The following is a 25,816-nucleotide window of genomic DNA, read 5'->3' as shown; positions in this document are numbered from 1 at the left end:
AAATGTACTTATTTTTCTTTTTGTACCATACAACAAATAATAACTTGTTCAGAATGGCAGTTGTATTGACATTAACAACAGTACAATTACAAATATTATTAAAGATACAGAAATGTTGAAATATATTAAGTCAATGTCGAGACAGTCCAACTGAACATCCCACAATTATACCAACAATGACGCACACAATAATAAAAGGCACCCATGTCTTCAGAAACCCTGCAAAACTAGAAGACAAGGATGCATGGTTGTACAGTTGTAATAAGATTGTACCTACCTGACATATTTTCCATAAACCATAACAAAGAACCAGAGTTTAAACATGTTCCAAGAATGTGATCCATTGTATTGCATCAGGTTAAGAGCTCGAGCAACATGAGAGTGACAGTTATCACAGCATAGGTTGTGCTGTTGAGGATGAAACATAGTGCAAACATTATGTGATCAATACACAACAGCATGCAGAACAAGTGCACATTGACAACACATCACTAAATTATCCAGCTCAGTTTATGTTCTAAATGAACCTGTGGGACTTATTTTCTAGTGTCCACAGTAACAGAGTTATGCAAACTTTTTGGTGGATGAAGCTAGGGCCACTGAGGAATGAAAATTTTGACTCCAAATAGTGTCTGCTTTGCGTGTTTTCGACCCTGGATTTTACAACATGGGTTGGTTCTTTACTGTATCTAATAAGAACTCGGGAACACACGCAGAATAATAATGAGCTAAAACAAGTGTACAATATTTTCATAATAGGAAATCCTGGCTGATATCCAAATTATTTATGTTCCCAAATTGAGTATCCCAGAAAAAGTTCACAATGTATATCGTCTCAGGCCAACCCACCTTGTCTTGTGCCTGCTGGCTTGTTGATTCGCACTAAGGTAGTGTGAATAGGGTGTTAATATTAAAACTCTAAATGCTTAACACTTATAGTTTACATGCATTTTAATCCTCTACTGGGATAAGTGTTAGTGGAGAACTATAGTCTGGTGACATTAGATCACAACATACCATTCGGTGACCATACTCTTCTGATGCTTGATGTACAGCATCATCCCAACTAGAAAACTGTGTTTTTGACGGTGATAATCTCCAATACCTAATAAAGGATATTATGTTGTTTGACTTTTGGTGTCTCAAATGCAGTTACTCACTTGGTTGGTTTTCCAAATGCCATGTTATCCTCCTATATAAAAAAAGTCAACATGGTCCATAGAGCAGTTTCAAAACCATGGTAACCAAAAATTACGCAATGGACCACACCCAAATCACCATGTTTTTGTACCAGATTGCTAGATGTTGCAAGTTGAATTCCTCGCTAAATCCATGCCAAGACTTATTAATACGTGAGTAAAATAGATGCCAGTGATAGAATAAAATGTGCAGGTGAGTTATTAGGCATTAAAAGATACGTACTGCCTCCCAACAGGGCAGTTTCGAAGGAAAGAGAAATGCGTAAAAATGGATTTGGCCAAATTACGACCTATTCACCGCCCAAAGGTGGTTAAAACTAGGGAAAACTTACAGTATACGTCTTTACCCAGCTCCACAGCAGCGTACAGCCACATCCAGCTATCCCAGGATTAGCCAGAGCTCCTGAAAGGCACGAGACCGGTAATGGCATACTACCAAATTGTGATAAAACGCCAGAAAAAGAAGACTCTTAGTGGTGAATTTTGCTAGAGTTAAGTTTTATTGTCGAAATCAACCATCAGTTAAACTTTAGCGGTCTTATTTTGCTGTCTGCTTTTTCACACGAAGTGGGAATCCCAGCACATGAGCGATTCTGGCTAACTCGGGGATAGCTCGATGTGGCTGTATGATGCTGTGGTGCTGGATAAAGACCTATACTGCAGGTTTCCCCTAGTTTTAACCACCTTTGGGCAGTGAATAGGTCGCAATTTGGCCAAATCCATCTTTACACATTTCTCCTTCCTACGAAACTGCCCTGTTGGGAGGCAATACGGATCTTTTAATGCGTAATAACTCACCTACACGCTTTATTCTATCACTGGCATCTCTTTTCCTTACGTATTAATAATCTTGGCATGAATTTAGCGAGGAATTCAACTTGCAACATGAAACAGTCTGGTACAAAAACATGGCGATTTGGGTGTGTCCATTGCGTAATTTTTGGTTACCATGGTTTTGAAACTGCTCTATAGTAGCCAGACAAGCGAACATCATGCATGTATTTACAAGATAAACCGAGTCTCTACACACCTATGTCTGCAACACACACCATGAGCCCTTTTAGCTTTTGAAACAGAAAATGGAACACAAACATATTAAATTTATGGGAAAGCGGATTGCTTTAAGTGAACCAAATTGTAAGAATATACTCAATTATATTACCGAGACATAGTAGGGTCCAGCGAAGTCTCTTATCACTCCAGACGAGGTGCATATCCCCATGTGGCCAATAACTGGTATGAACCATCTACAATAAGCGCCATAAACCAGGCGTCGTGTACGCTACTAACTCACGATAATAATGGTAACGGGGTCCATACAATACAGTACGGAAAGCGTTGTCTCACCGCGTCTATTTCCTTCTCTGTCAACATTCCTTCTTCCATTAGTGTCACGTGAAACACTTGTATTTGAAAAGCACGTGAGATGATTTCATTTGATCATGATTCGAATAAATTGTAAAAAATAAAACATTTATGACAAAATAGCGGTTCTAATTTCATCTCCTAATTGTTCTGCAGCATACAACTGACAACATCGTTCAATTGCTGGCAAGAAGAAAGCCAGAGAGCCTTGGGATGGCAGTAACTGGAAGAACTCATCTGGGCTGGTGATTTCCACCACAAAAAGTAGTGCTCCTACAACAAACACAAATAACAATGTCCGCAGTAGGTGTGCATGTTATGTTGCATACTACATAGTGTACATTTTATTAGAACGATTTGCATATTTTCACTGTGTATATGGTGTATGTTCTATTAGAATATTTTGCATACTTTTGTATAAATTAGGATAAACAGTAGTTGATTCCTCATCCTCTGGCTGTTGAGATACTAGCTCCAGTAATTTCCCTAGTAACACCTTCCACTATAATGATCATGTGATCTATAACGTTAATACTGGGAATCCCCAGTTCTAACCTGAACTAGTCTTCGATCAAATATGGTAATACTAAAGTCAATAATAACCTGTGGACAGTTGACTAACAGTGTATCGATGACCTATATTATTAATAATAAACACACGACATGATAATTGATGTAATCTCTTGACCACCTCATCCACTTTGTCAATCTGGGGCCAACACAATGCTTGTAATGATAACATCACAGGGGTGAACACCCCAGAGTTCTTGTTGATGTAGTCATCTATAAAAACTGCCACCTCCTTGTGTAGGGAGGAGAAGCAAAGGAGAGTCTGAAACAAAAGTGATGACAATGACTACACAAGTTATGTAACAATACACAAACCTGTAGTAATTTCAGTTCATCTAGTACAACAGAAGGGACATCTTGTGTGCCCTTGTCTACAGTGAAAACGATGATGTGAATAGGTAGGGAATACAATATGTGTACAAACACATGCATACAGTGGATTTCAATATGTACACACTAAACTACACACACTGCGCACTGGTCAGACTAAAAACATACATGCATATTTGCACATACTAGTAGACACACATTGTACACTTATAATTAACGTGTGCATACACCAGACATGGGACCAAGTACATTTGAAAGTACTTAAGTAAAGTACAAGTACTTTTGAATTTTCCAAGTATAAGTACAAGTACTCTGGCGACAATCAAGAGAGTACTTAAGTAAAGTACAAGTACATGTGCTGGAAGTACTCAAGTAAAGTACAAGTACATTTTGCTGTAGCAAAATGTACACTTACTCAGTGTATTGTAGTATGTAAGTGTACCTAGTGGGGTTGGTACTTTCAGGTTTTTGTCAACTATTCACTCTCTTAAACACTTAAAATGCACTAACTTTAGCAGCAGCATTGTTCTTATTTGCCAGACTGTGTACAAACTACGTACAATGTTTGCAGTACTTACAAGTACTTAAGTACTCAAGTACATAGCAAAGTACTTGAGTATAAGTACAAGTACACTGGGGAAATCAAGGAAGTATTTAAGTAAAGTACAAGTACTTTCAAATCTGTACTTAAGTGTACTTAAGTATAAGTACTCATGTACTTGGCCCCATGTCTGGCATACACATACATGAAAATAAATATGCATATTCAAGAGACCATAGTATTTAAAACAAAGGTTACTGTTGTACATTGACTTGTATAAACACACTAGACACAGACACATGGGAGCTAACCAGTGTCAAATGGAGGTAGTTGGTTAAGCCACTGGTGTCTCTTCCCATTCTGTGATAACTCACTGGGTATAGTCTGTAAAGAGATAACTCCATGTTAACCAGTTGGTCAACAATACAATCATCAACTATTGATCAGTAATCAAACATTAACAACACCCAGAAAACAAGTGTCAACAAATCAAACATTAATAGCTGCTTACCCTTTGCACCTTGACCTCCCCAGACAAGTTCTGCTTCATTCTCTCCAAGTACATTTCAGCTAACAGTAGCTACATATTACATTATAAAGTATTCAAGTAAACGGTCAAACTGTGTACACACAGTTAAACTGTATACACAGTGAAATTTTTTTTAAAAACCACGTCTATCTTTTAAATTACTGCATAGCGGGAAATTTCCTAAAGGTTAAATTTGTGAAAGAGTACTTGATTGTAAGTAAAATTATATTCAAAACATGATCCTCCTGGCCATAATTAAATAGAAGGGTTTGCAAACTCCACACACTTGCATACGGTGTGCTGACAAATGCCCATCTGATATTGGTGGAATTGCATCTAGTTCCACCTTTGTAGCTTAAACAGTGTTGTTTGGTTTAATGTTAATCCAAATGGCCTGCAGATTGGTTGGCTTTTTTAGCCCTTCCAGCTACAAACAATTATAAATGCACTGTTATTTAGAATTTTTTGAAGATTTAACCTTTCAAAAACTTTAGTTTAAATTTTACTTGATGGAACAGACTGACATACACAGACACAGACATGCATGAACGCACACCTGAGCATTAGTAAGTAGCTGGACTGCAAGATCAGCAGCTTTACCTGCAAACAACAGAGTGGACACTCAGGTCTTACAGTAAATTTCAATACTTACAACTGATCAACTTCTCCAGGAACACTAGACTCAACATATCAGCATCTTCTCCAAGTTTTTCCGCCTAAAAGACAATTATTACACCCAGCAACCAAACTGGCCGGTGTTACCATAAAGTCCCTATATCCATAATTCCTGGGCCATGTTTGGATTTATCAAGCATATCGTTACAATGGTGTGGTAATCATTGAGGCAACCGAGGGATTTGTCTAAGTATAAAATACTCTGATGTGTGATTCAGATGTTTTTTTTTTCTTCACATTCACCAGCTGAAAGTGCAGATTCTCCTAGATTTAGCCCCCATAAATTAAATGGTGTAGAATTGTTAAAGGATTGAGACACTCTAATAGAACAGTCACACTACCCTACGACTCTAATACAGCAGTCGTACACATGTATGCCTCATCATTCTCTTGTGTAACAATGACATCACACATAACAACATGAAATCAGACAACACCATACCTTTAGTATAGTACAGACATCACTAAACTCCACTTCTCCTTCCCTGACATACTCCACCATTGCAACCAACAAGATTTTCCAGCTACTCCTCATTAGTAACTGTCGAGGATGGAATACAATGCCACAATCACATGTGATGGTCATTCCTACCTGTCCCATGTGTGTCAATTTATTACCCTCCATCACTAGCGAGTGGTGAGATGTTACCCAGGCATCCAAGAATTTCTGTGAGTGTAGTACAGTGTAGTACACTTTGTAGCATGTACAATTTGCATACAAAGATGTGTGGACATATGAAATGTAATACTTGCAATTTCATATAATGCAGGCTGATATACAATGAATATTTAGGCATGGAGTCACCATTAATTGTTTACTGTAAAAGCCAACAATAAAATATGTATATATGTATGCAAACACATTGTACAAAATCACCAAGAAGTATTACGTACAAGTTGGTACAACATAGTGTAGTTGTTGTATTCACATACATGTTTTGCTGGTGATTGCTTGTACAGTAACCACTGTTCAAGCAATCGCCAGCAAAAACATATATGTGCACACGACTACAACATGTATGTCCACACAAGACATCCAGCTAACATAATACCTGTGAGATCTTGCTCATCACAGTCAGCGCTTCAGATTGTTTCACCATCAGTTGTTGCAGGTATGCCTCACACAACAGAAACTTGTTGTCCAGTAAACTACAAAACACATCACTATGCAACATCGCTATGTAGCATAACTACCACAACAACCTTGTGTCATCATCATTAGTAGTGGAACTATTTCGTTCACGATCATCATCATTAGTAGTGGCACTATTTCGTTCACGATCATCACCATGGTTACCACAGGAATGATGTGCAGCTTGTACCAGCTCCAGTGTCCTAACTGTTGGAAGATGATAAAAAAATAGTGTATACAATAATAACGTTTATGTTAGTGTTTTTCTAGTATAGTGGAACTAAAAGTAGTTTTAGTACAGCCTTTTCTTTTTACCATACGGAGGGAAATTTTGAAGGTGGAAAAATTTGGCAAATCAAACGAAATATCGCTGTTGGCGAAATAAAATGTGGCGAATTGTTAGCAAAGCGCACGTCCTATTTAATTAATTACATTACTAATTGCTGTGTCTGAAGCGACAACTGGGAGTACCACGCCTCTTCGGCGCCTGGAGACAGCACTGGCTATCAACTAAAAGGTAATAATTTATAGACAGTAGATTTACACCCTCTGGTTAATATCGTACTAATATCTTATGGTAGGACTCGGTACTTGTCATGCCCGTTTCAAGGTAAGGCCAAAGGATACCAAGTATACAGTAGCTAGCTACCTAGTGAGGTAGTCGAGGCAGGCTTGACTCTAGCGTGATGCCTGGCCCAGTAGTCCTTGATCGAGTAGAAAAATGATTAGTTTGAGACTTGGTTTGCTGTTTTCCCAGCAATTTGGATGGGGAAAATTTGGTAAATTCATGGTCATTCGCCAAATTTTAACAGCACCAAAGTTTCCCTCCATACAGTAGTTCTAGGAACTAGAACTAAACTATAATTCCATTACAATCTATTTATAAAAAAAAAAAACTGGTAGAAAAGTGTTGTTTTTAAGTTTTTGAACAGAACTAAACTAATATTAATAGCTTTATAGTACCAATACTAGAACTAAACACCAACTCAATGACAACATGAAAAGCAAAGGTAGTAATGAACTACATCCATAATTATGATTATAGGATCAACAAAAAGTCAACTTTCCATTACTATCTAGTGGCTTGCGACATTATAGCAACTCTTGCTTCTACCACTCCAGTGGAAAGAATATTTTCTTCTGGTGGAGAGTAGGCCTCAGTCAAATATGCTCAAAAAATTGCCCAAAATGCTTTTGGGAATTTCCCAAAAGTTTTCCCTATTATGCTTGTAATTTACCCTATTGTGCTCTCATTATGCTTATGTATATAAAGTACGGTATGTCACTATACATTAACTCATGTACAAACACACCATATCAAGTGTTACTACTGTATTGCAACATTACAGAAGTTTCTATATAGTCTTGCAAACCAGATTGCTGTTCAGAGGAAAAAGAGTTATTTAAAAGAGAAAATACCCGTTCTGCAGAAGCAGAGGATGGTTGACCTAGCAAAACCTTTTTTGCTGCTGCAGACCAGCATGGTAAGCCTTGTTCATTAAACTTCCACCATTCCAGGATTACTAGCAACTTTTCGCTTTCTGGAAAGACTTGATTTTTGAGGTGCTTTCAACACTTGTAATAGATTTCTTACAGGCCTTTGGTTACCTGTTGATGACGAAGCTGATATATCATTAGAAGCACTGGACGGCAAGCTTGTTGAAGAAGCACAACTGCACACTTCTATATCACTCAAGGCCTCAATGCCACCATCGTCGTCATATTTACTAGTACTACTGTCAAGCTCCCTATTATCAGTAGCTGGTATTATTTCTATATCACTATTACTCTTGTTTAGATTATTAGCAATAGCTTCTACTGTCACATGACGCGCCATCTTGATAAACAATTTACTAAAAATTACGACTTAACCCAGGATACTATCGCAAAATGCCGGCATAGCAGGCTATGCTTTAAATTATGCTGGCATATTTAACGGAGGCCTAGTGGAGAGGTGACAAGAAACCACAGACAAAACTTCAGAAAGAGAGATCTTCTTACGTAGAAACAAGAGTACATTGTTTAGGTATATATTGTTATATTACTGCAGGATGTTTTTTTAAGGGTCTTAGTGGTATATGATGAAAATTCTAATACACCTAGTTAGTGACCAATTTTTTGTAAAAACAATGAATAAGTATGACAAAGTATATTCTTAACATCAGTACTGTACTATAACTAAATTGCAGGTACTATAATACTAACTAAAATTGTTTCAGCCATGGATACTAGAACTAATACAAACTATTATTGTTTCTAACAAGAAATACCAGAATTAAAATATTTCTGGTAACCAAACTAGAACTGTACTAGAACAATATACCTGATCTAGAAAAGCACTACTTTATTTTATAGTACATCATTTGATCTTAGAGTGTAGGTCTGAATTTAACCCAAGCAGAAACCCAGAGACTCTACAGTAAATACTGAATAAGAAAATATTTGGCAAGGAAGAGAATCCATCAGTTGGTAAACAGGTTTGGCATTGGGTCAAGCACGTTTACTACTTTCCTTATGCTAAGGTAACTACAGTTGCCAATGTTAACAAGCTGGTACATGTGCAGGTTCAAGCTTACTGTTTGCATATGAAATTAAAAAACAACAACAACCCTTAATGGCACAGAGTTATTATTATTACAAAACACTTTACCCACACAATATTAACCTACCTAGGGAATACTGGCGTAGAAATGGTGAGTGTACCAGTATCTCAGGTAACAACTTGGGAGCATGCTTGGAATAGAAGTTAATGATAAAGTCACCCATGTCCTGTTATAGACAACATATGGTAACCACCGAGTCACTAGGTGTGCTCAAGCTACCTTGCTCAACAAGCACTGCTGCGTTGTATCATAGAGTAGTTGGTTAAGGTAGCAAAGTAGAGCATTGGGATTCTGTATAGTTGTATGAACACACACAAGAAATCATAAGGATATACTATCACCTTCTTTTGGTCATTAAACTTGTCACACACTTCCCCAATGGACAGCTTGGAGACAAAATAGTAGTCAGCTGATAACTGATGGTTTTTCTCATCCTTCTGAGTAGAGCAGTACTCAGCTAATAGGCCACAGATGTCTCGTAACACAGTCGCTGCATCATTGTCCTCCGGTTCTGCCATCAGCTACAAAATTAATAGTGGATGAACACAGCACATTTGCTCATTATTAGTGGCAGCCACCTCAAGATGGCTCCAACCATAACTTTAATGTGTGATTTTCTCTGCTCATACATATATGGTGAGGTAATTAACTGGCAAATGTTACACAAGGAAACACTGTCATATTTACTGAAATGGTATAATTTACTTCTTCAAAGTACATGTTACCATTAATATGGCTTGTATGCTACTATTATTACAGTGTAGCTTGCATACATGTGATCTGAGCAGCAGGTGTGCCTCACACAGCAAGTGGTAGTAGTAAGGATGGGAGAAGTCTGAGAACTGTTTAGCAAGTTGAACCTGAAAGCAGAACAAGCCAGATATAAAGCATGGGAGAGCTTATCACAATAGGGGTGTATGCCTAAATAACAACAGGGGCATGTGCTTAAATGACAACAGGGATGCTTTATCATAGGAGGTGTACGCGTAACTAACAAATTGTTGACTGAGAGCAGTGGAGGTCTTTCTCCTCAAGATGTACACATTCCAGGATGAGCTGGTCACGTGGAAACTTGACAAGCGAAGTGAGTGCCTGTGCAGAGGATGAAATAAAATTCACAATAGGAATTCATTTAGGTATATATTTGACTACTGTCAGGCAAACAAATAAATCTTTAGAACAAATAACTGATTAATTTGCACCAAGTAGTTAATTATCTTGTGGATTATTGCATCATCCTTTATTTAACTACCAGTAATTTCAAACCCTACACTAGAGTTCAAATAGAGTTCAATACACACATATTACACAACAGAAACAGCATAATGGAAAGTGTAATTCTAGTATAGGTGATGTATTTAATATTAGAACTCACATGAACCATCTGTGGTCAGGCTGATAGACCTCTTTTGTCAAGACCACAATGTTGTTGTTGCCAACTGTGATAGTGGTGCTACCAATCAGCTTGCTGCTTGACACCAGTGTGGCATCTTGCTTGGGGGAGGGGCAGGGCTGCAGAATTACAGAGATACAATACATCTCAAATCTGATTGGAACAAAATAAATGATAGCCCAATTGTTGGCTACACTCTTCACAGTGCAGTATTACCTGACACAGCCAAAACTCCCCTCTGCTTTCCTCGCATGATTGCTCACGCCAGGGGGAGGGGGTGGCAACAGCTCCATGCCGACTTGTGTAAGTGTCCACAGACTGAGTGGACAACACATGAATGAGGTCTGCATCAAGTTGTAGCGAGATGCTTGGAGTGGTGAAGGCGATTGACGTTGTGAGATGAGCACGAGGAAGTAGATTATATATGTAGCAGTAGTGAGTATTGGCAATGTAGCAGCAGAGACCACGGGAAGCTGTACGGAAAGGTAAACATTTCTCAGTGTATGCAGTACTACACATGCTGATAAAAGGAAACATCACATGATACATGTATGCACAACGTATATACATGCAATCACGCACGTACACACGCACACTTAATGACAGCACATATGTATAATGTACGTATACAAAGTGCAGAACAAACCTAATCTTCCACATGGTGCTAAGAGAATACTGTGAAGAGCATTAAAAGGAGTTGCCTCTTTTGCAGCACGTTCTGGCAAATCACTCAGTGTTGAACTTCTTTGTCGGGACGCATGTCGATATGGCGAGGATGCAAAAGACACCTTAGCAAACCTCCGAAACAACAATGTCACTACGCGACACTCCACTTGCTCATTGTCCTTCTTGTGAATCATAAAGTTAACTGGTTCCCCACGAATAAATTCCACAGGGCCCAACACTTCCACAGGACGCTGGTTTACGCTGCGCATGTTAAACTCACGACACACACTGTCCAACAAAACTGTTTCTATCGCTGATCCCTGCAATAAACAAGTGACTTCTTCTTTAGGCACTAAATATTGTTCCTGGGGGGTTGTCGGTGAAGGTGAGACACTCCTAGACTCTTCTGGCTTCCAAGAGTTTACTGGGGACCACAAAATAAAATCTCTGTCATAACTTGGTTGTTTGCTGTCTCTCTCCAAACTGGAGAATTTTTCTCTGATGTAGAGTGCACTGTTCCAACGCTTCTTTTTCCCTCCTTGCAAAAGATACCTTACAACAAAGGCTTCGTGCTTGGAAGCACAGGCAATGTAACTGACATAGATGGAGAGTTTTTCAATTGGAAAACTAAATGCAATATCAAGAAAAGGCTCGATACTTGTAAACCCCACCTCAGTGGTTTCACTAAGAGTGTAGATGCTTACGGTAGATGCTGCAGCCAAAGCAACCAGTCCAGTTTCCTGACAACAGCTAATACAAGAAACTGACTTGGCATAGTTGATGTTAAGCTCCACAGTCTCTGCTTTTGGAGTTTGATCATCATTGAAATTCTGCTCCTTGGCTGGAGTTGCTAACCTAACTCTTACCGGTGTCTCAATAGTGGCTAGTCTCCAGTTGAAATAAACACGTGCCGTGGACGGAGAGTTAACGTTTTTAGCTTCCAGTGTCACCAAGCAATCTCCCTTGGCATTATACAGCACCGATATGGCGGGCAGGATTGTTCTAAATTTGATTATCTGCTTCAAGGTTTTTAATTCGTACACTTCAATGGCACAATTCTGAATTGAGATGAAAAGGTATTCTTCAGAGCAACATACTGCAAGAGGTTCTTCTGTTATAGTCAAAATCTCTTGACTAACCACCAGCTCCAACTCCGGGATCACCTTAACCATCTCTGGCTTGTTCATAGTAGGCCGTCCATTAGCATCGAATCTGCACCAATCAATTAGAGTGTACTCAAACAAAACTGTATAATATACGGTAAATAACACGGAGACGTGTAGTATGGAGGGAAAGAAGGTGATACGTAGTTGACACACGCGATGAATTCGCAGTCGCAGACCTTATATGCCGGTGTAGTGGAAGGTAAGAGCAGCGAAAACCACTACCCTGTGTTACTGAGGTGGCTAATATAGGTTTCTATGGAAGACCGTGGACATTTAAGCAGAGATGTGACCTCTTTGAACGGTGAGATGTGTTTCCAGTAAGCCTTTAACCAGTTAACATAGCGTTTGTGTACAGAATGGCGCGCTGGGGTTTGAATACGTACCTGTATGCGCCCAAAGATGACGACAAACATAGAGCATATTGGAGGGAACTGTATTCATTGGAGGAAGCTGGTAAGTTTGTGACACATACACAAGTAGTGTATCACAGTTTGTATTGTTACTGCATGCATGGAAGTACTGGTGAATTTGACAAATGATAATTCTCCTAACATGTGACAGTGTTGCACCATTTGCAAGAGTTTACTAACTTTGCCAATAGCAGTACTCCCATGGAACTGTATATTTGGTAGCGTTTGTGAAATATTAGAAGTAACAGTACAAGACAAAGACCGTGTACAATATGCTGCATAGCAGGTGTCCTAGCAAGCTTTTAACTTTTAGTAATTCCATTTTATTTGTCTAAATCACAAGCATTCTGGGTATCAAAACATGGTGGCCTTGTATATATTTATGTATATATCTGGAAAAACTAATTTCCCGTGTGCTTGGTGATCTATACACGATATGATAATATCACGATACGATAATATTACAATAATATTACACTTTGACTAATCTTCAGTCAAGTTCCTAGTATTCAATGCATGTTGAGCATAATTAACACCATCATAGATTACTATTTGCTTGGTTTTCTAATTCTTATTGTGTTTCCTCATGGTCAGTATACAATTTTGTGTGCCATCTGTGTAGCCTGTCATGAAACCCAGTCTCTTGCTCTTTGACGTCAGCTCTTCTGGTCTCCGGCTCTGTATCTTCAGCAGATGCAGTATCTGCTGATGTCACTGGTGGTTCTATTAAATTTGCTCTCTTGAGGGTTCCATTACCTTCAGTACAATTAATCTCTAATGGCTGGTTCACTGGATGTCTAGGAGTACTCCGTTCTCTGGGATATGTATCACAGCTACTCTCACTTGTTCATCAACTTCCCATAAGGGCATTTCTAGCTTCCAAAATTCTCTTCAACTGCTGTAATTGTTTGTCTCAAGGGCAAAATTTCTTTTAGTGTCACCCCTCTTGCTGTAGCAGTGAGAACCTTACTTTGTGGAAATGTTGCTTCTGTCTGCTCAGCACATCTTGGGATACATTACAGTTGTTGTTGTTGTGTTGGTAATAAAATGTGAAGGGGTGAGAGGTTCCTCAATGTCATCACTGGACATGTGCAACAATGGCCAGAAATTCAATCAGTTTTTGGTAATGGTGGGTCAGGAGCTCATCATATGTTAATTTTGCACTACCGATAACCTTTCTTTGTGGGCTTCATCATCAGGAGCTTATAAGTGCTGAAGGCACAGACAGGAGCTTATGACCTCCACAATCAGGAGCTTGTTAGCGCCTTCATGGTATAGCCTAAATATTTCAAGGGGCAAATATTTTGAGGTTGGGAAATATACTTTGCTGCAATTCCTTTGAGCTACTCACAAACTTCCTCAAGTCAAAACTGCCATCAGCTAATATCACCATCATCATCATTTGGCCCAGAAATAACATCATTGATGACATAATACCAAAGACCACTTGAGAGCAAATAAAACTTCTTGTCAATGTCATCCATCCATAAAAAATAAGAAACGTCTTTGTCACATGATGTAACAGAAATCATCAAAAAGACCTTTCCTATGTCTGCCGTCAGTGCAGTCACGTGTGAGTGGAATCTGAGCAGTATATCCAAGATCTAATTTAGGTCCTGCATGCAAACAGTCATATGTGATGGGCCACTTGTTTTTACTCAAGCATTGTAAACTACTCATCAGCTTGTTCTCCTTGATCACTGTCTAATTATTCTCGGATCTTGTATCATCCACAACCTCTTCCCAAGCTGTTCTTTAATAACTGCATCATAGCATTGGAGTATGTGTGGAGACTGCCTCAAGTGTCTGAGTAACCGTGTGAGTCTTGTCTCTTTAGGGTCAAGTCATAGTGTGTTGGTGAGGCGGCATGTGCTTCCTTCTAACTTAATATCTGCCGTTCTTGGATATCTGGTTTTGAAACTGCTGATAAATGTCAGCTTCACCTTCCCTTATACCAATTCCCAAATGACTTTTGATATCTATATCTGCTCCAATCAGATTCCTCTAGTATGTAGTCATCTGCCTTCAAGGCATGTGCTGAGACAAGGTTACAGGATGTGTTCTGAGTGGCAGGCCTTCTACTGGACCAGACAGTGCTCATCCAAGCTTGGTGTGAGCTGCTGTGTTCATTCTCCTCTACTAATAATCAGCTTACCAGTTTCCAATTTTTAGCTAGAATATTTGTAGTTCTCTGTCACATGTGACATTGGCTATCTTGATCACATAATGGTTCAAATCAGTGGTACAGCTAAGAACAAGAGGTTGATATTTCCTCCAGCTTGTAAGCTCAGTCCCAATGACACAATTGTCTGTTACCCTTCTCAGACCCAATAGTCTTGATCAGCATGGTTTCTGACTACCGTAGGGCTACTTATTTTCGAGAATAAAAATTTTCGAGGATTTTGCAGATAATCATTAAACCGCGAAAATATTTATCCTTGTAAATTTTCAGTAATTTTTCAGTTCCACGGAGTCGTAGAGCAGCTGTTACACGTGGTCAGTAGTAGAGAAATGACACTGTGGAATTACTTCAAACGAGAGGTCAAGGCTCCTTTACCGTCACCTTCTGGCAGTTTATCTAAAGCGATATCTTCGGGTGGAATTCTTGCTGCTAACAAAGAGGTTGAGAGAGTGATGGGCTCAATTAATGATGGAACACTGCTTAAGAGGGGCGCATATGAACACTTTAATGATGAAGAGAGGGAGCAAATCGGCCATTATGCTGCTGATCATGGAGTAGCTGCTGCAGTGAGACACTTTCAAAGGCTATTTCCAACGCGCAAGGTGAAAGAAAGCAGTGTGCGCACGTGGAGAGATAAGTATCTGGAAGATCTACAAATTAGGAAGAAAGAAGGAAGAGAAATGGTCGTAAAGAAGCTTCCATACAAGAAAAGAGGTAGACCATTACTTCTGGGAGACTAATTTTGGATAGGCAATTGCAAGCGTATGTCACGGAAATCCGTCAAATGGGTCTAGTTTTAAATACTAGTGTCCTTATAGCTGCAGCAAAGGGGTTAGTTTTACACCATGACAGCAACTGGCTAAAGGAGAATGGTGGACACCTAGAACTGTCAACCTACTGGGCAAAGGGAAGGCTAAGAAAACTTGGATTTTCAAAGAGAAGAGTCACGACAAAAGCTAGTCTAACTCATGTAGACTTTGAAGAGCGCAAAGCTCAGTTTGTATTTGATGCTCAAGCAATCATAGAGTTGGAAGAAATTCCTGATGACCTTGTTGTGAATTGAGATCAAACTGGCATACACTATGTCCCTGTCTCAGACTGGACAATGGAAAATACTGGTGCCAAGAGAGTTGCGATAGCTGGAGCAAATGATAAGCGACAGATCACTGCTGTGTTTGCTGGAGCTATGAATTGAACATTCTTACCACCTCAACTGATATATCAAGGCAAGACACCAAAGTGTTTACCTCCCCTGGATGATGTCCCTTCTGACTGGGATGTAACCTTTACTGAGAATCACTGGGCAAACGAAATGACTGTCATGAGATACCTAGAAAAAATCCTTTTCCCATACTTTGAAGCAAAGAGGGCTGAGTTGCAGTTGGGTACTGACTTTCCTTGTTTGGTTGTCTATGATAGGTTTCGAGGTCAGTGCACTCCTAGAATCACTTCGATGCTGAAGAAGAGGCACATTTACATTGTTATAGTACCAGCCAACTGCACTGATCGACTGCAACCTCTTGATGTCAGCGTCAATAAGGCAGTGAAGGCATTCTTAAGAAACCAATTTCAAGATTGGTATGCCTTACGTATGTGCCAACAAATGAGGTTATGTCCTGATGAAAAAACACCTTTAGTACCAGTAGACTTAAAAATGTTGATCGTGAAGCCCCTTGGCATCCAATGGATGCTTAACGTGTACAAATACATGACCAGTAGGCCAGACATTATAAAAAATGGATTTTGCAAATGTGGCATCAAAAGTGAATGAACAAAATAGACACAATTATTCTGCATTAATAACTTGTGAACAATGTAATATCTATCTTTGATAATTATTATTCAATCAATTTACAATGTGTATACTAAAATTTTAGTACATAATGCTACAACACAGTTGCTGTAAATGGTGTCAATACCTGCTGTTCAAAGCATAGCAACAGATGTGAACGCATGCTGCTTTGTGCAAACTGTACATTGACAGGATTTGCTTATGTAGCAAAGCTGTGGCAAAAGCAATGCTAAACACACCGCAATCATCTCCACCTTCCTGCTTTTGGACTGGCTGATAACTCAACTTGGGCTTCTTCGTGATATCAAAGAGATTTAAACAAATAGTTCTCATTTCTGAGTCCGGAGAGGAAAACACAGAATCATATACTTTAACCTCATTCTTGGCACAAGAGATGGTAGATGCAACACACCAATGAAGCCGATTATTCAAGTAAACAATCTGTATACCATTCTTAATTTTGGCTTGCTGTTTCCTGCCTTGTAGCAGAGATAGTTGTAATCCAGAAATGGCTGTAAATTGTTTTTTAAGCAAACATTGCGCAAAATTAATATGGTGGTCATTAAGGCGCTTTCCTTGTACAAGTATATTCCGGTCTGAAGGGGTAAGAATAAATTTCTCTATTTGTAACCACCGTCCTTCCAAAAGATTTATAACTTCTTCGCCGTCAACATGAACCTTCTTTTTAGGATTGCCTTCTTCCTCTTCACCATCAGATTCGTCACTAGATGAGCCAGTATAGTCGATTTCAATAGAGGGAGTGCTAGATACATGAACAGTTAGCTTACGAACTGGTACACAGTTAGCTTGTGCTGCACTGCTCGAGGCACTAAGTGCCCCACTAACGGTTGTAGTTTGGGTGTTATTCTTATCACTTTGTGCTGCTAGTGGGGTAATTCCAAGGCAAGCGAAATGTTCCAGTTTGGACGTCTTCTGCAGTAACCTTTGTACCTTTTGCTTGAAATCATCTTTCATGGGGCCACTAAATACTAACTTACAAGGTACATCTTGCCCACCCTGCTCCAGATCCCTTGAATACTGAGGAGGACCCTGGACAGTGCATGATATTGTGCCTCCTTTTCGTAAAAACAGGTCACATGGTACTGAAATGGTGCGAGGCACGTGGCCAACGATAGTATCATCTTCCGTAATAGCAACAGCATAATCATCGTGGTCGTTATCGGTTTCTCTTCAGCTCTGGATCGTTTTTCCAATTGTTGGTGTAAAAATATCTTTGTAAATATGATATCCTCGGATCACGGACGAGTGCTCAAATCGATCGCTCATCTCCACAAAGTAGTGACACGTGCTGATCGCGACCAGTTAATAAATTTTCGCTGCTTTCCGGTAACCGAAATTTTTTGTTTAAAGCAGTTTCTATAAAATCCGCAAAATTTTATATCCTCGAAAATAAGTAGCCCTACGGTATCTGAATAATGTGGGTCCATTGAGATGGACTGTATGAGACTTTCCTACTATCGAATTTTCCTGTATGTTTATCGATATGGTTGAGTTACAGGGTTGAAGGCGAACACTTGTGCAGTCTGCAACAATACTGGTGGTACTACTCTGGATTTTGCCGTGGTTGTCAGTACAACAAATCCATTAAAGTTGGGTGTATTCTAATTTCATTCCGCCTGCCGTGGTTGGTTAGTAGCTGCAATACCACCAGTACCTTGGTTTGGTCTAACTGTAAGGTTGTAAGGAGTCTGACTCCATCCTGCGTCACTGTTCCAGTGCAAATACTTGTGTGATGTCCTCCTTCACAGCTTCATTCACTTCTGAGTTGTATGACATTAACAAAAGTTGTGTGGTGTCTTTTGAGGCAGATGGAACATCTTCCATCCTTCCTCAAAATTTCAGCTCAGTCTGTCGATGATTGTATTAAGCGTCTCTAAAATTGATTTTCATACTGTTTGTGACTGACATGGAAGTAAATGAATGCACTGTTAGAATGTTTCAAGATACCGTGAAAGTCAATCTCAGAACATTAGTTTTCAAAAAAATTTTTTACCTGGGGGGGGGTGGCATGGCAGGCCCTCAGACCCCCCTAGTTTAGCATGCTTTTTATGCTCAGCTTTTGTGTTATCCTTAAGTACCAATTGTCTGGTCCCCCAACCACGAGGTACCCGCTATGCCTGTGTCCACATCCATCACTCTCCTGAGCCCTTACCTGTGGATTGTGCAAATTATACCGTGAAGTGACAGCTTGAGGTCTAGTAATCTTTCATATGTTTGCTCGGTGTCACCAAGTCTTCTCTCCAGAGAATATAAACTGCTTCATTGTAATTAGACTTATTGCGCCACAAGGCTGGACCTTTGGGTAGTGCATTTAGACAAACTTGTCAATATCAGACAATGTTGTGTTGAAGACTCATACGAATCCTTAAAGGTTGTCCATTTGATGAGGTCCCTATTTAAAATAGTGTAAGGTGAAAGTCCAACACTAACAGCAAGTGATTAAGTGCATGAGGTTGGAACACCGTATAATCTGCTAAGAGGTGTACTTCCTGGCCAGCATTGTTATCATACCTGCTAAGTGGAGTGTTGCCACTTAACATTCGCCCGAGAGCAGAGAAACTGTACTCGAAAAGCATGTGTATGGGAGACTGAGAAGTATTATATGCTATAGATGGAGTTTGTTAATGTATATTAAAAAGAATCATTCATATAATTATACAAATCAATTAAAAAGTTACACTGAACTGGTCACTTCTAGATCTGGTGAAATGTGCATTCTGATTATGGGACACCTGTGAATCCGTCCGGCGAGGGGGCTGCTGAATGTATATTGCACTAACAATGCCATGTATGGCTATCCCCAGACTAATCCCGGCACCAATCCATGCTAGCCTCATTAGTACTTTCCGAATAGGTCAAACGCTGAATATATGACTGCGCTTCATCCTTAGCGCCGGCCACCATCTCCTGCCCCCAGTTTCTTTCCTAATTCTTCCCTGGCTTTGCGGAGGCCAGTTTGGAGGCCTTTTTCAACGTGTTTGCCAACTTCTGTTAATCCCTGGTTAATCCCTCATCATGAAACACTTTTTCTCATCATCAGAGATATTTTCATAGCTCGGTAATCCATGGAATTTTCAGTTTTAGAATTGCATTGTCTATCAGTAGAGGGCATGAATAAATAAATAGAGCTCATGTTAAAACCTTGTTTTGTCAAGGCTCACTTCAGCACAGTTGTGAATGAGGGCATAGTAGTTCCAGTCCACATTTTGTGAAGTACCAAATACTTATAGTGATGTTGATGTCCGTTACAGATGAGATATCCACTCTTATAAAGGAGTGTACGTCACAAGGTCTACGCTTCATCTATGGGATAGCTCCCGGTCTCAACATCACATTTTCCAATGAGAGAGATGCTAAATACTTGAGGGACAAGCTAGACCAGGTATAGTTATCTCATTCAATATTTTGTTCTTTATTAACATGACACCAGGAACGCATAATGTGAAAGGAATGTTTCATTGGATTACACAGTATACTAGTACGGTTGTGCTGTGGTGTTTGAAATTTATTTGAATACTTCTGTAATTTTACTAGATTGGCTCTCTGGGCTGCAAGCATTTTGCAATATTATTTGATGATATTGACTTTGACTTATGTGGAGAGGACGCTGCCATGTTTGGATCATTTGCCAATGCTCAAGTCACTGTCACTAACGATCTCTATGCTTATTTGAAGGAACCAGACTTCTTTCTTTTCTGTCCCACAGGTTAGTGAGGAGCAGAAAACAAACACAATAATTTTTTATCATCTGAACATACGTTCAGGTTATGATTTGCTTGTAATACTATTTGTTGCTATAGAGTACTGTAGTAGCCTGGCTGAGCCCAGTGTGAAGGAGTCACCTTACTTGGAACAAATAGGAACTGATTTACACCCAAAAATTGAAGTACTCTGGACAGGTATGGTCCCAACACATAACAAAATGCTTGCTATGGTATGTTTACTACACAATGGTTAGGTCCTAGGGTTATTTCTAAAGAAATCTCGGTAGAATCAATCAAGGAGATCACAGAGGTCATTAAGCGTCCTCCAGTAATATGGGACAATCTTCATGCTAATGATTATGATCAACGTCGTCTCTTCCTTGGTCCTTACTCAGGCCGGTCACCTGAGGTACTGCCCCTCATTCATGGAGTGCTGACCAACCCCAACTGTGAATACCACGCTAACTACATGGCCATCTCAACCATGATACAGTGGTGTAAGGGACTACCTTCTGTGTCTGATGAGGATGCCTTAGATGACAGTGCTTCAACTAAGGATGAGTCTGAGCCTTTGGATGGTGTGCACAGCATGAAACCTGTCTGGGAATCCACATTGAGGGATTGGTTGAAGGATTTCAACCAATCAGTGCAAAGAACTGACAAGAAGCCTGCCAATCCTCCAGTCAGCAGTAAAACAGTGCCGACCAGTTCTGATGTACCCATCAGTCATCCTGACAGCAATGCACACGATGGGAGAGTGGAAGGTATGGACAACAAGGGTCACACTACTCCAGATTCTGATTCAGGTGATAGCATCAATTCTCGCAATGACAATGACGCAAGCAATGATGAGGATGACAAGGATAGTGCCATGCAACAGTCACCCGCAGCAGATGTACTGGATGGAACCAAAGTCACTTCCAAATCGTCTGAGGTTTTTGGTTTTGATGATCTGAAGTTGTTGGTAGATTTGTTCCACTTGCCACACAAACATGGAGAACAGGCTAGGCGTCTACTGATGGATTTTGACTGGCTTAAGTACCATGCCCCGGGACACCGAGCACTCGACATACACCGCAAGCGTCAAGAAGAGTTGATGGAGGATAGTGGCAAAGAGAAAGAATCCACAGCAACAGCAGCTACAGCTGATGGAGACAGTCACGAACTCCATAAGGTAAATGATACCCTCTTTTTTTATGTGTACAGGTTTTATCTCATTTTGTCAGGTTCCTGAGTGGCTGGCAAGGGCAGAAAGTTTTCACCAACAGTGCAAAGCTGTGTGTAAAATGTTTGCACGTCTGACGGGAATTCCCAACAGACCATTACTCTATGACATCTACCAGTACATATGGGATGCCAAAGAGACCTGTATGTTGTTGGATTCCTATATATCATGGCTAGGTAGGTTGAAGCTTGTAACCTTTTGTGGTATAGACCTTGTTTTTTAACAGAGGCTGGTGGCTATGAAGTTAGAAAGGAGGGCTATCTTCCAGCTACAGTTGAACCTTTTGTCTTTAAGGGTGGCATTACTGCTGAGATGCAGGTACTTTGTGTATAACCTATTGTGTTATGTCTTTGTGGACTGCATGTATAGTACCCAAAGTAATACAGTAAAACTCTGTTAATAGGGCCACCATTGGGACCAAACAAAATTTAGAAGTGTGGCCTCAGTAATGAAGTGGCTTTATGAATGGAGTCATGTGGTACTCCTTAGGACCCACTGTAATATAGCCACGATTTCTAAAGAGATGGCTGGCTGGCTGGCTGGCATATCACTGTATTTTATTTGTTCATGTATAGCGACTGTTGCCGACCATGGACAGCCCAAAGGACTTGTACTCCATGCAGAAGGCCCCCTGTCCTTCACCACTTATTTTTACTATCCGTCCATATCGGCCAGAAGACAAGGTACTGTTTATACTATACATGCATTGAAAGACCTTTACACTAATGCAGGCTTTGGCCTATCGAGTGTGTTTGGAGACTGGTGATAGCGGTGCTGATGGTACTAAGCTGTTTCCTCACTATCCTAACCTGTTGGGAGACAGGTAAGTGACACATTTATATTAGCACCACCTTGCTTGTTTATGGACACAGCACTTTATTATATTTGATACCTAACTTGTTGATGGTTGTGATAATTATGTTATTGTTTCTCACACATGTCAGGTATGTAGGCCCGTATGTTACACTAAGCCAAGAGTTGTCATTTGTGCTTGAAGACGATGAGGGTGTATGTGGTTATGTACTGGCTGCCCTTGATTCTCGCCAATTTTACAAGCAATTCAAGGAAAAATGGACTCCATCGGTAATCGGGGATTATCCCTCTGGTGATGAGGGGCTTACCCCAGAAGAAAAGGTACACTCAGTTGTAGCATTTTCCTTAATTGCATGTTGTTTCTTATTTAGGATGTTCTTGGTAACCTGCGTCAGTCAGAATTCTTTCTACCAGCAGAGTTATATGATTACTATCCATCCCATCTTCACATTGACCTCATGAAGAGGGCACAGGGTAAAGGCACTGGTGGTAGAATGATCCGTTGTGTTTTGTCTGCCCTCAAAGCTAAAGGTACACGCTTTGTTGATGTAGGAGTGCTGTTACAGATTGTATTTTAGGTTCATGTGGTGTTCATTTGGAAATGAGTATTAACAACTCTCGGGCCCTCAAATTCTACCTCAAACTTGGTTTTGTGACACTGGACTTTGCCTATGATAGTACTGCTGATGATGTTCTTATTTTAGGAAGAACTTTATGATTTTGGCTATACAATTTGCATCTCTTATTTATTGAACACTCTCTCATGGTTTCTGTAAATACAACAATAAAATTACTTACTGCATGTGTGGTAGCTATTAAATTCATTCGTGCGTTAAATTAGGGAACTTGCAGCAGAGCCACGCCTTTCGTCTGCAGTGCGTAAACATGGCAAGCAATACGCTGAGTCGAAACTCCTCTGTCGAACAGTCTGGAGAGGAATTGCAGGAGATCGAGGAAGAAATAACTTGTGCCATTTGTGGAAACCTGTTCAGCGATCCAAAAACCATACCATGTCTACACACGTTTTGTAAGAGTTGTTTGGAGAGGAGCATAGAATCCAACAAGAAAATGGCTGTCGATGTTTGTTGCCCGTTATGTCGTGCATCGCTTCCACGAGACGAAGTTGCATCTATTCCAACTAATTTTACTATCAAACGTTTGGTTGAAATTGTGCGGAAAAGGAAAGAGGATAAAGTGGAATGCGATAATTGTCGCATACACAGACATAACAGTACTAGTAAAATAAAGAAGGCAGGTGATGTCAAGGCCGAGGATACAGTGAGCAATGCTGCAACTAGTGACCTCGTTGCGCCTGCTGCATATTGGTGTGTGCAATGCTCGAAATGTTTGTGCGAAAAATGCCACGATGCTCACAAACAGTGGGCTGAGTTCGTGGAGCACAAATGCATTGCAATAGAAGAGATTATGACAAATTCTACGCAGGACTCGAAGTCTACAGCAACACAGGAATTAGAAGGACCAGAAATGATGTGCAAACACCACACTAAACCACTGGACTTCTATTGTAGGACTTGCAGGTGCCTAATATGCCACTATTGTGCTACAAAGGATCACAGGAACCATGATTTTGAGGACAAACTCACAGAAGTAGCAGATGAAGAAAGAGAGAAGGTAAAAAATGCTACTGTCCCACTGGATGAGATGTTGGAACAAGTGAGAAGGGCATTGAAGGAACTAGAGGACATTGAAAACCAGATTGATGTTGAGGGCATAGCCAATGTTGAGATGATCCGAGCTACTTATGAGGAAGTGCACAAATTGTTAAAGCAACAAGAAGAAGAAGCAATAGATAAAGCCAATGCCAACAAGAGGTCATGTAAAAAGAGACTTGCTACACAAAAAGAAAATGCCAAGTTTTTAGAAAGTGAGTTAGCAAGGTGTGACGAGGCCCGCACTGACATTATGGCAGTTGACAGGACAAGGAAATTACTAACCTACAGTGACTGGATTAAGAGTAGGGTCGATCGACTTAAAATCCAAGTGGAAAATAGTAACTTTGATCCTGACTGTACTGCAATTGATATCATTGCTAAACATCGTAAACCAATTGAGTTTATTAACAATTTAGGGTTTGAACAGTTTGATGTTCCTTGTTTGTCTACTTGTAGTTTCTCTAGGTATGGCCACATTGTTAAACCAACTGATCTAGATCAACCTGAATCTCCCAACCCATTGCCAACAACCCCAAAAGCTCGTAATCTGCTAAACCCGTTCAAAGAGGCTTCCCACACAGACCAGATTAAAGTAACTGTTACATTGAAAGATGCTTTTGGCTTTCCTGTTGTCAAACAATCAACCCATATTGAAATCCGCTGTAACAAGGACGAGGACTTTCTACAAAACACATGTATCAAGGAACGGTTAAATGGACAATACTTTATATGGTACACTCCTAAAATAAGTGAAAATCACTTGTTGCAAATTTACTGGAAAGGACATTTAGTGAACCATGAAGAAATCAAAGTGTTAATGACTGTCCGAGATTACAATAATGTTGGACAAGCAGCAAAGACCATCGAGAAATATGGATCAAGCAATACACAATTAATAGAACCTAATCTTCTGGCCAAAGGACCCAACAATGAGCTCATTGTTTGTGACCATTCTACCAAACAGTTAGTGGTGTTTGATAAACAGTTCCAGTACTCTGATGTCATTGGAGGGGCTGGCCGTGGAAATGGAAAGTTTCAGCGTGTCACTGGACTGGCGGTAGACAGGAATGGATACTTGTATGCTGCAGACTGTACTTTACATTGCATCCAGAAGTTTAACCTTAGTGGAGAGTTCATTTCACAGTTTAGTAGTGGAGAAAATAGCTCTCCTTTTGGCTTAGTGTTGTCCCAGTCAGAACAATTGTTTGTATGTGACAGCAGTAATGATAGAATTCAGGTGTTTCAATATGAGAAATTCACTTATGGCTTTGGACAACATGGTACAGAACCTGGTGATTTTAACCATCCACAAGACCTGGCACTGAACAACAGCGAAGATCAGTTGTTCATTACAGACCACCGCAATGACCGGGTCCAGGTGTTCACTCCAAAAGGACAATTCCTTAGATTTTTTGATAGGTTTACCAATGTCATGTTCAGACTAAAAAGTCCATTTGGGATACATTACACACCAGATGGGTACTTGCTAGCCAGTTCTCAGGACAGCAACTGTGTATTGGTGTTCAAAGAAGACGGAAACTTTGTGCGTGCCATTGAAAGCATGTACCGAGGCAAGAAAAGATTTAGCGATCCTCGTGGAGTATTGGTAATGGACGACGGTCAGATAGTAATAGCTGATAAAAGCAATAACAGGTTAATAGTGTTTTAGTTAGTGAACATTATAAGTTTAAAACATTTTTTTATAGTTTTGTAGCATTTAGTTGTAGTGGTTACTGGTACTGTTCTTTAAATTTTGATGAGTTATATGTGTTTTGATTTGAAGTGCGATGCAGCGTATATAATAGATCATTATCTTTAAAACAATAT

The 25,816-nt window shown here is 39.9% G+C and overlaps 4 protein-coding genes across 6 annotated transcripts; 2 read left to right on the top strand and 2 right to left on the bottom strand.

Moving 5' to 3' along the window:
* Positions 1-40: 40 nt before the first annotated feature.
* On the bottom strand, positions 41-2,654 carry LOC136242563 (transmembrane protein 222-like). Of its 2 annotated transcripts, XM_066034012.1 has the most exons (6): positions 2,494-2,654; positions 2,362-2,446; positions 1,161-1,192; positions 1,018-1,105; positions 278-408; positions 41-227 (listed from the first exon to the last, which is right to left on the bottom strand). In XM_066034012.1, the coding sequence occupies exons 1-6, from the start codon at positions 2,583-2,585 to the stop codon at positions 131-133; spliced, it is 525 nt and encodes a 174-aa protein (XP_065890084.1). In that variant the 5' UTR covers positions 2,586-2,654; the 3' UTR covers positions 41-130. The 2 variants fall into 2 exon arrangements, with proteins under 2 accessions (XP_065890084.1, XP_065890085.1); XM_066034013.1 differs by lacking the exon at positions 2,362-2,446 and having other exon boundaries at positions 2,547-2,619.
* Positions 2,630-12,265, bottom strand: LOC136242496 (BLOC-2 complex member HPS3-like). The gene is made up of 21 exons (XM_066033927.1): positions 10,984-12,265; positions 10,554-10,810; positions 10,320-10,456; positions 9,940-10,036; positions 9,718-9,804; positions 9,286-9,465; positions 9,164-9,235; positions 9,011-9,110; positions 6,413-6,548; positions 6,262-6,358; positions 5,802-5,876; positions 5,652-5,750; positions 5,187-5,250; positions 5,091-5,134; positions 4,517-4,585; positions 4,317-4,389; positions 3,450-3,505; positions 3,256-3,396; positions 3,120-3,200; positions 2,976-3,066; positions 2,630-2,837 (listed from the first exon to the last, which is right to left on the bottom strand). Exons 1-21 carry the CDS (start codon positions 12,188-12,190, stop codon positions 2,674-2,676), a joined length of 3,327 nt encoding a protein of 1,108 aa, XP_065889999.1. The 5' UTR covers positions 12,191-12,265; the 3' UTR covers positions 2,630-2,673.
* On the top strand, positions 12,215-23,153 carry LOC136242508 (protein O-GlcNAcase-like). 2 transcript variants are annotated; one of them, XM_066033942.1, is made up of 15 exons: positions 12,215-12,368; positions 12,419-12,470; positions 12,525-12,622; positions 19,826-19,956; positions 20,109-20,280; positions 20,375-20,473; positions 20,533-21,042; positions 21,085-21,452; positions 21,505-21,679; positions 21,730-21,821; positions 22,079-22,186; positions 22,235-22,326; positions 22,448-22,637; positions 22,688-22,847; positions 22,895-23,153. In XM_066033942.1, exons 1-15 carry the CDS (start codon positions 12,326-12,328, stop codon positions 23,032-23,034), a joined length of 2,430 nt encoding a protein of 809 aa, XP_065890014.1. In that variant the 5' UTR covers positions 12,215-12,325; the 3' UTR covers positions 23,035-23,153. The 2 variants fall into 2 exon arrangements, with proteins under 2 accessions (XP_065890014.1, XP_065890013.1); XM_066033941.1 differs by having other exon boundaries at positions 20,533-21,452.
* Positions 23,127-25,771, top strand: LOC136242509 (E3 ubiquitin-protein ligase TRIM71-like). Its single transcript, XM_066033943.1, has one exon. It carries the CDS (start codon positions 23,202-23,204, stop codon positions 25,656-25,658), a length of 2,457 nt encoding a protein of 818 aa, XP_065890015.1. The 5' UTR covers positions 23,127-23,201; the 3' UTR covers positions 25,659-25,771.
* The last annotated feature ends 45 nt before the right edge of the window (positions 25,772-25,816 follow it).

This window comes from Dysidea avara, chromosome 13, assembly GCF_963678975.1.
Source record: "Dysidea avara chromosome 13, odDysAvar1.4, whole genome shotgun sequence".
In the NCBI taxonomy this organism is placed as follows: domain Eukaryota; kingdom Metazoa; phylum Porifera; class Demospongiae; order Dictyoceratida; family Dysideidae; genus Dysidea; species Dysidea avara.
Note: the sequence above shows the minus strand (reverse complement) of the source record. Positions and strands in the feature narration are given on the sequence as shown.

Excerpts from the sequence above, each read along its gene's own strand:
- LOC136242508 (XM_066033941.1), top strand. The coding sequence starts at position 12,326 with ATGAATTCGCAGTCGCAGACCTTATATGCCGGTGTAGTGGAAG. Across the intron at positions 12,471-12,524 it reads AGATGTGACCTCTTTGAACG|AATGGCGCGCTGGGGTTTGA; the intron begins GTGAGATGTGTT and ends GTTTGTGTACAG. Across the intron at positions 22,638-22,687 it reads GGCTTACCCCAGAAGAAAAG|GATGTTCTTGGTAACCTGCG; the intron begins GTACACTCAGTT and ends TTTCTTATTTAG.
- LOC136242496 (XM_066033927.1), bottom strand. The coding sequence starts at position 12,190 with ATGAACAAGCCAGAGATGGTTAAGGTGATCCCGGAGTTGGAGCTGGTG. Across the intron at positions 6,359-6,412 it reads ACTAATGATGATGACACAAG|TTTACTGGACAACAAGTTTC; the intron begins GTTGTTGTGGTA and ends TGTGTTTTGTAG. Across the intron at positions 2,838-2,975 it reads TTATCCTAATTTATACAAAA|GAGCACTACTTTTTGTGGTG; the intron begins GTATGCAAAATA and ends TGTTTGTTGTAG.
- LOC136242563 (XM_066034012.1), bottom strand. The coding sequence starts at position 2,585 with ATGGAAGAAGGAATGTTGACAGAGAAGGAAATAGACGCGGTGAGACAA. Across the intron at positions 1,193-2,361 it reads CTGGACCCTACTATGTCTCG|GAGGATAACATGGCATTTGG; the intron begins GTAATATAATTG and ends TTTTTTATATAG. Across the intron at positions 228-277 it reads GTTTATGGAAAATATGTCAG|TTTTGCAGGGTTTCTGAAGA; the intron begins GTAGGTACAATC and ends CTTGTCTTCTAG.
- LOC136242509 (XM_066033943.1), top strand. The coding sequence starts at position 23,202 with ATGGCAAGCAATACGCTGAGTCGAAACTCCTCTGTCGAACAGTCTGGA.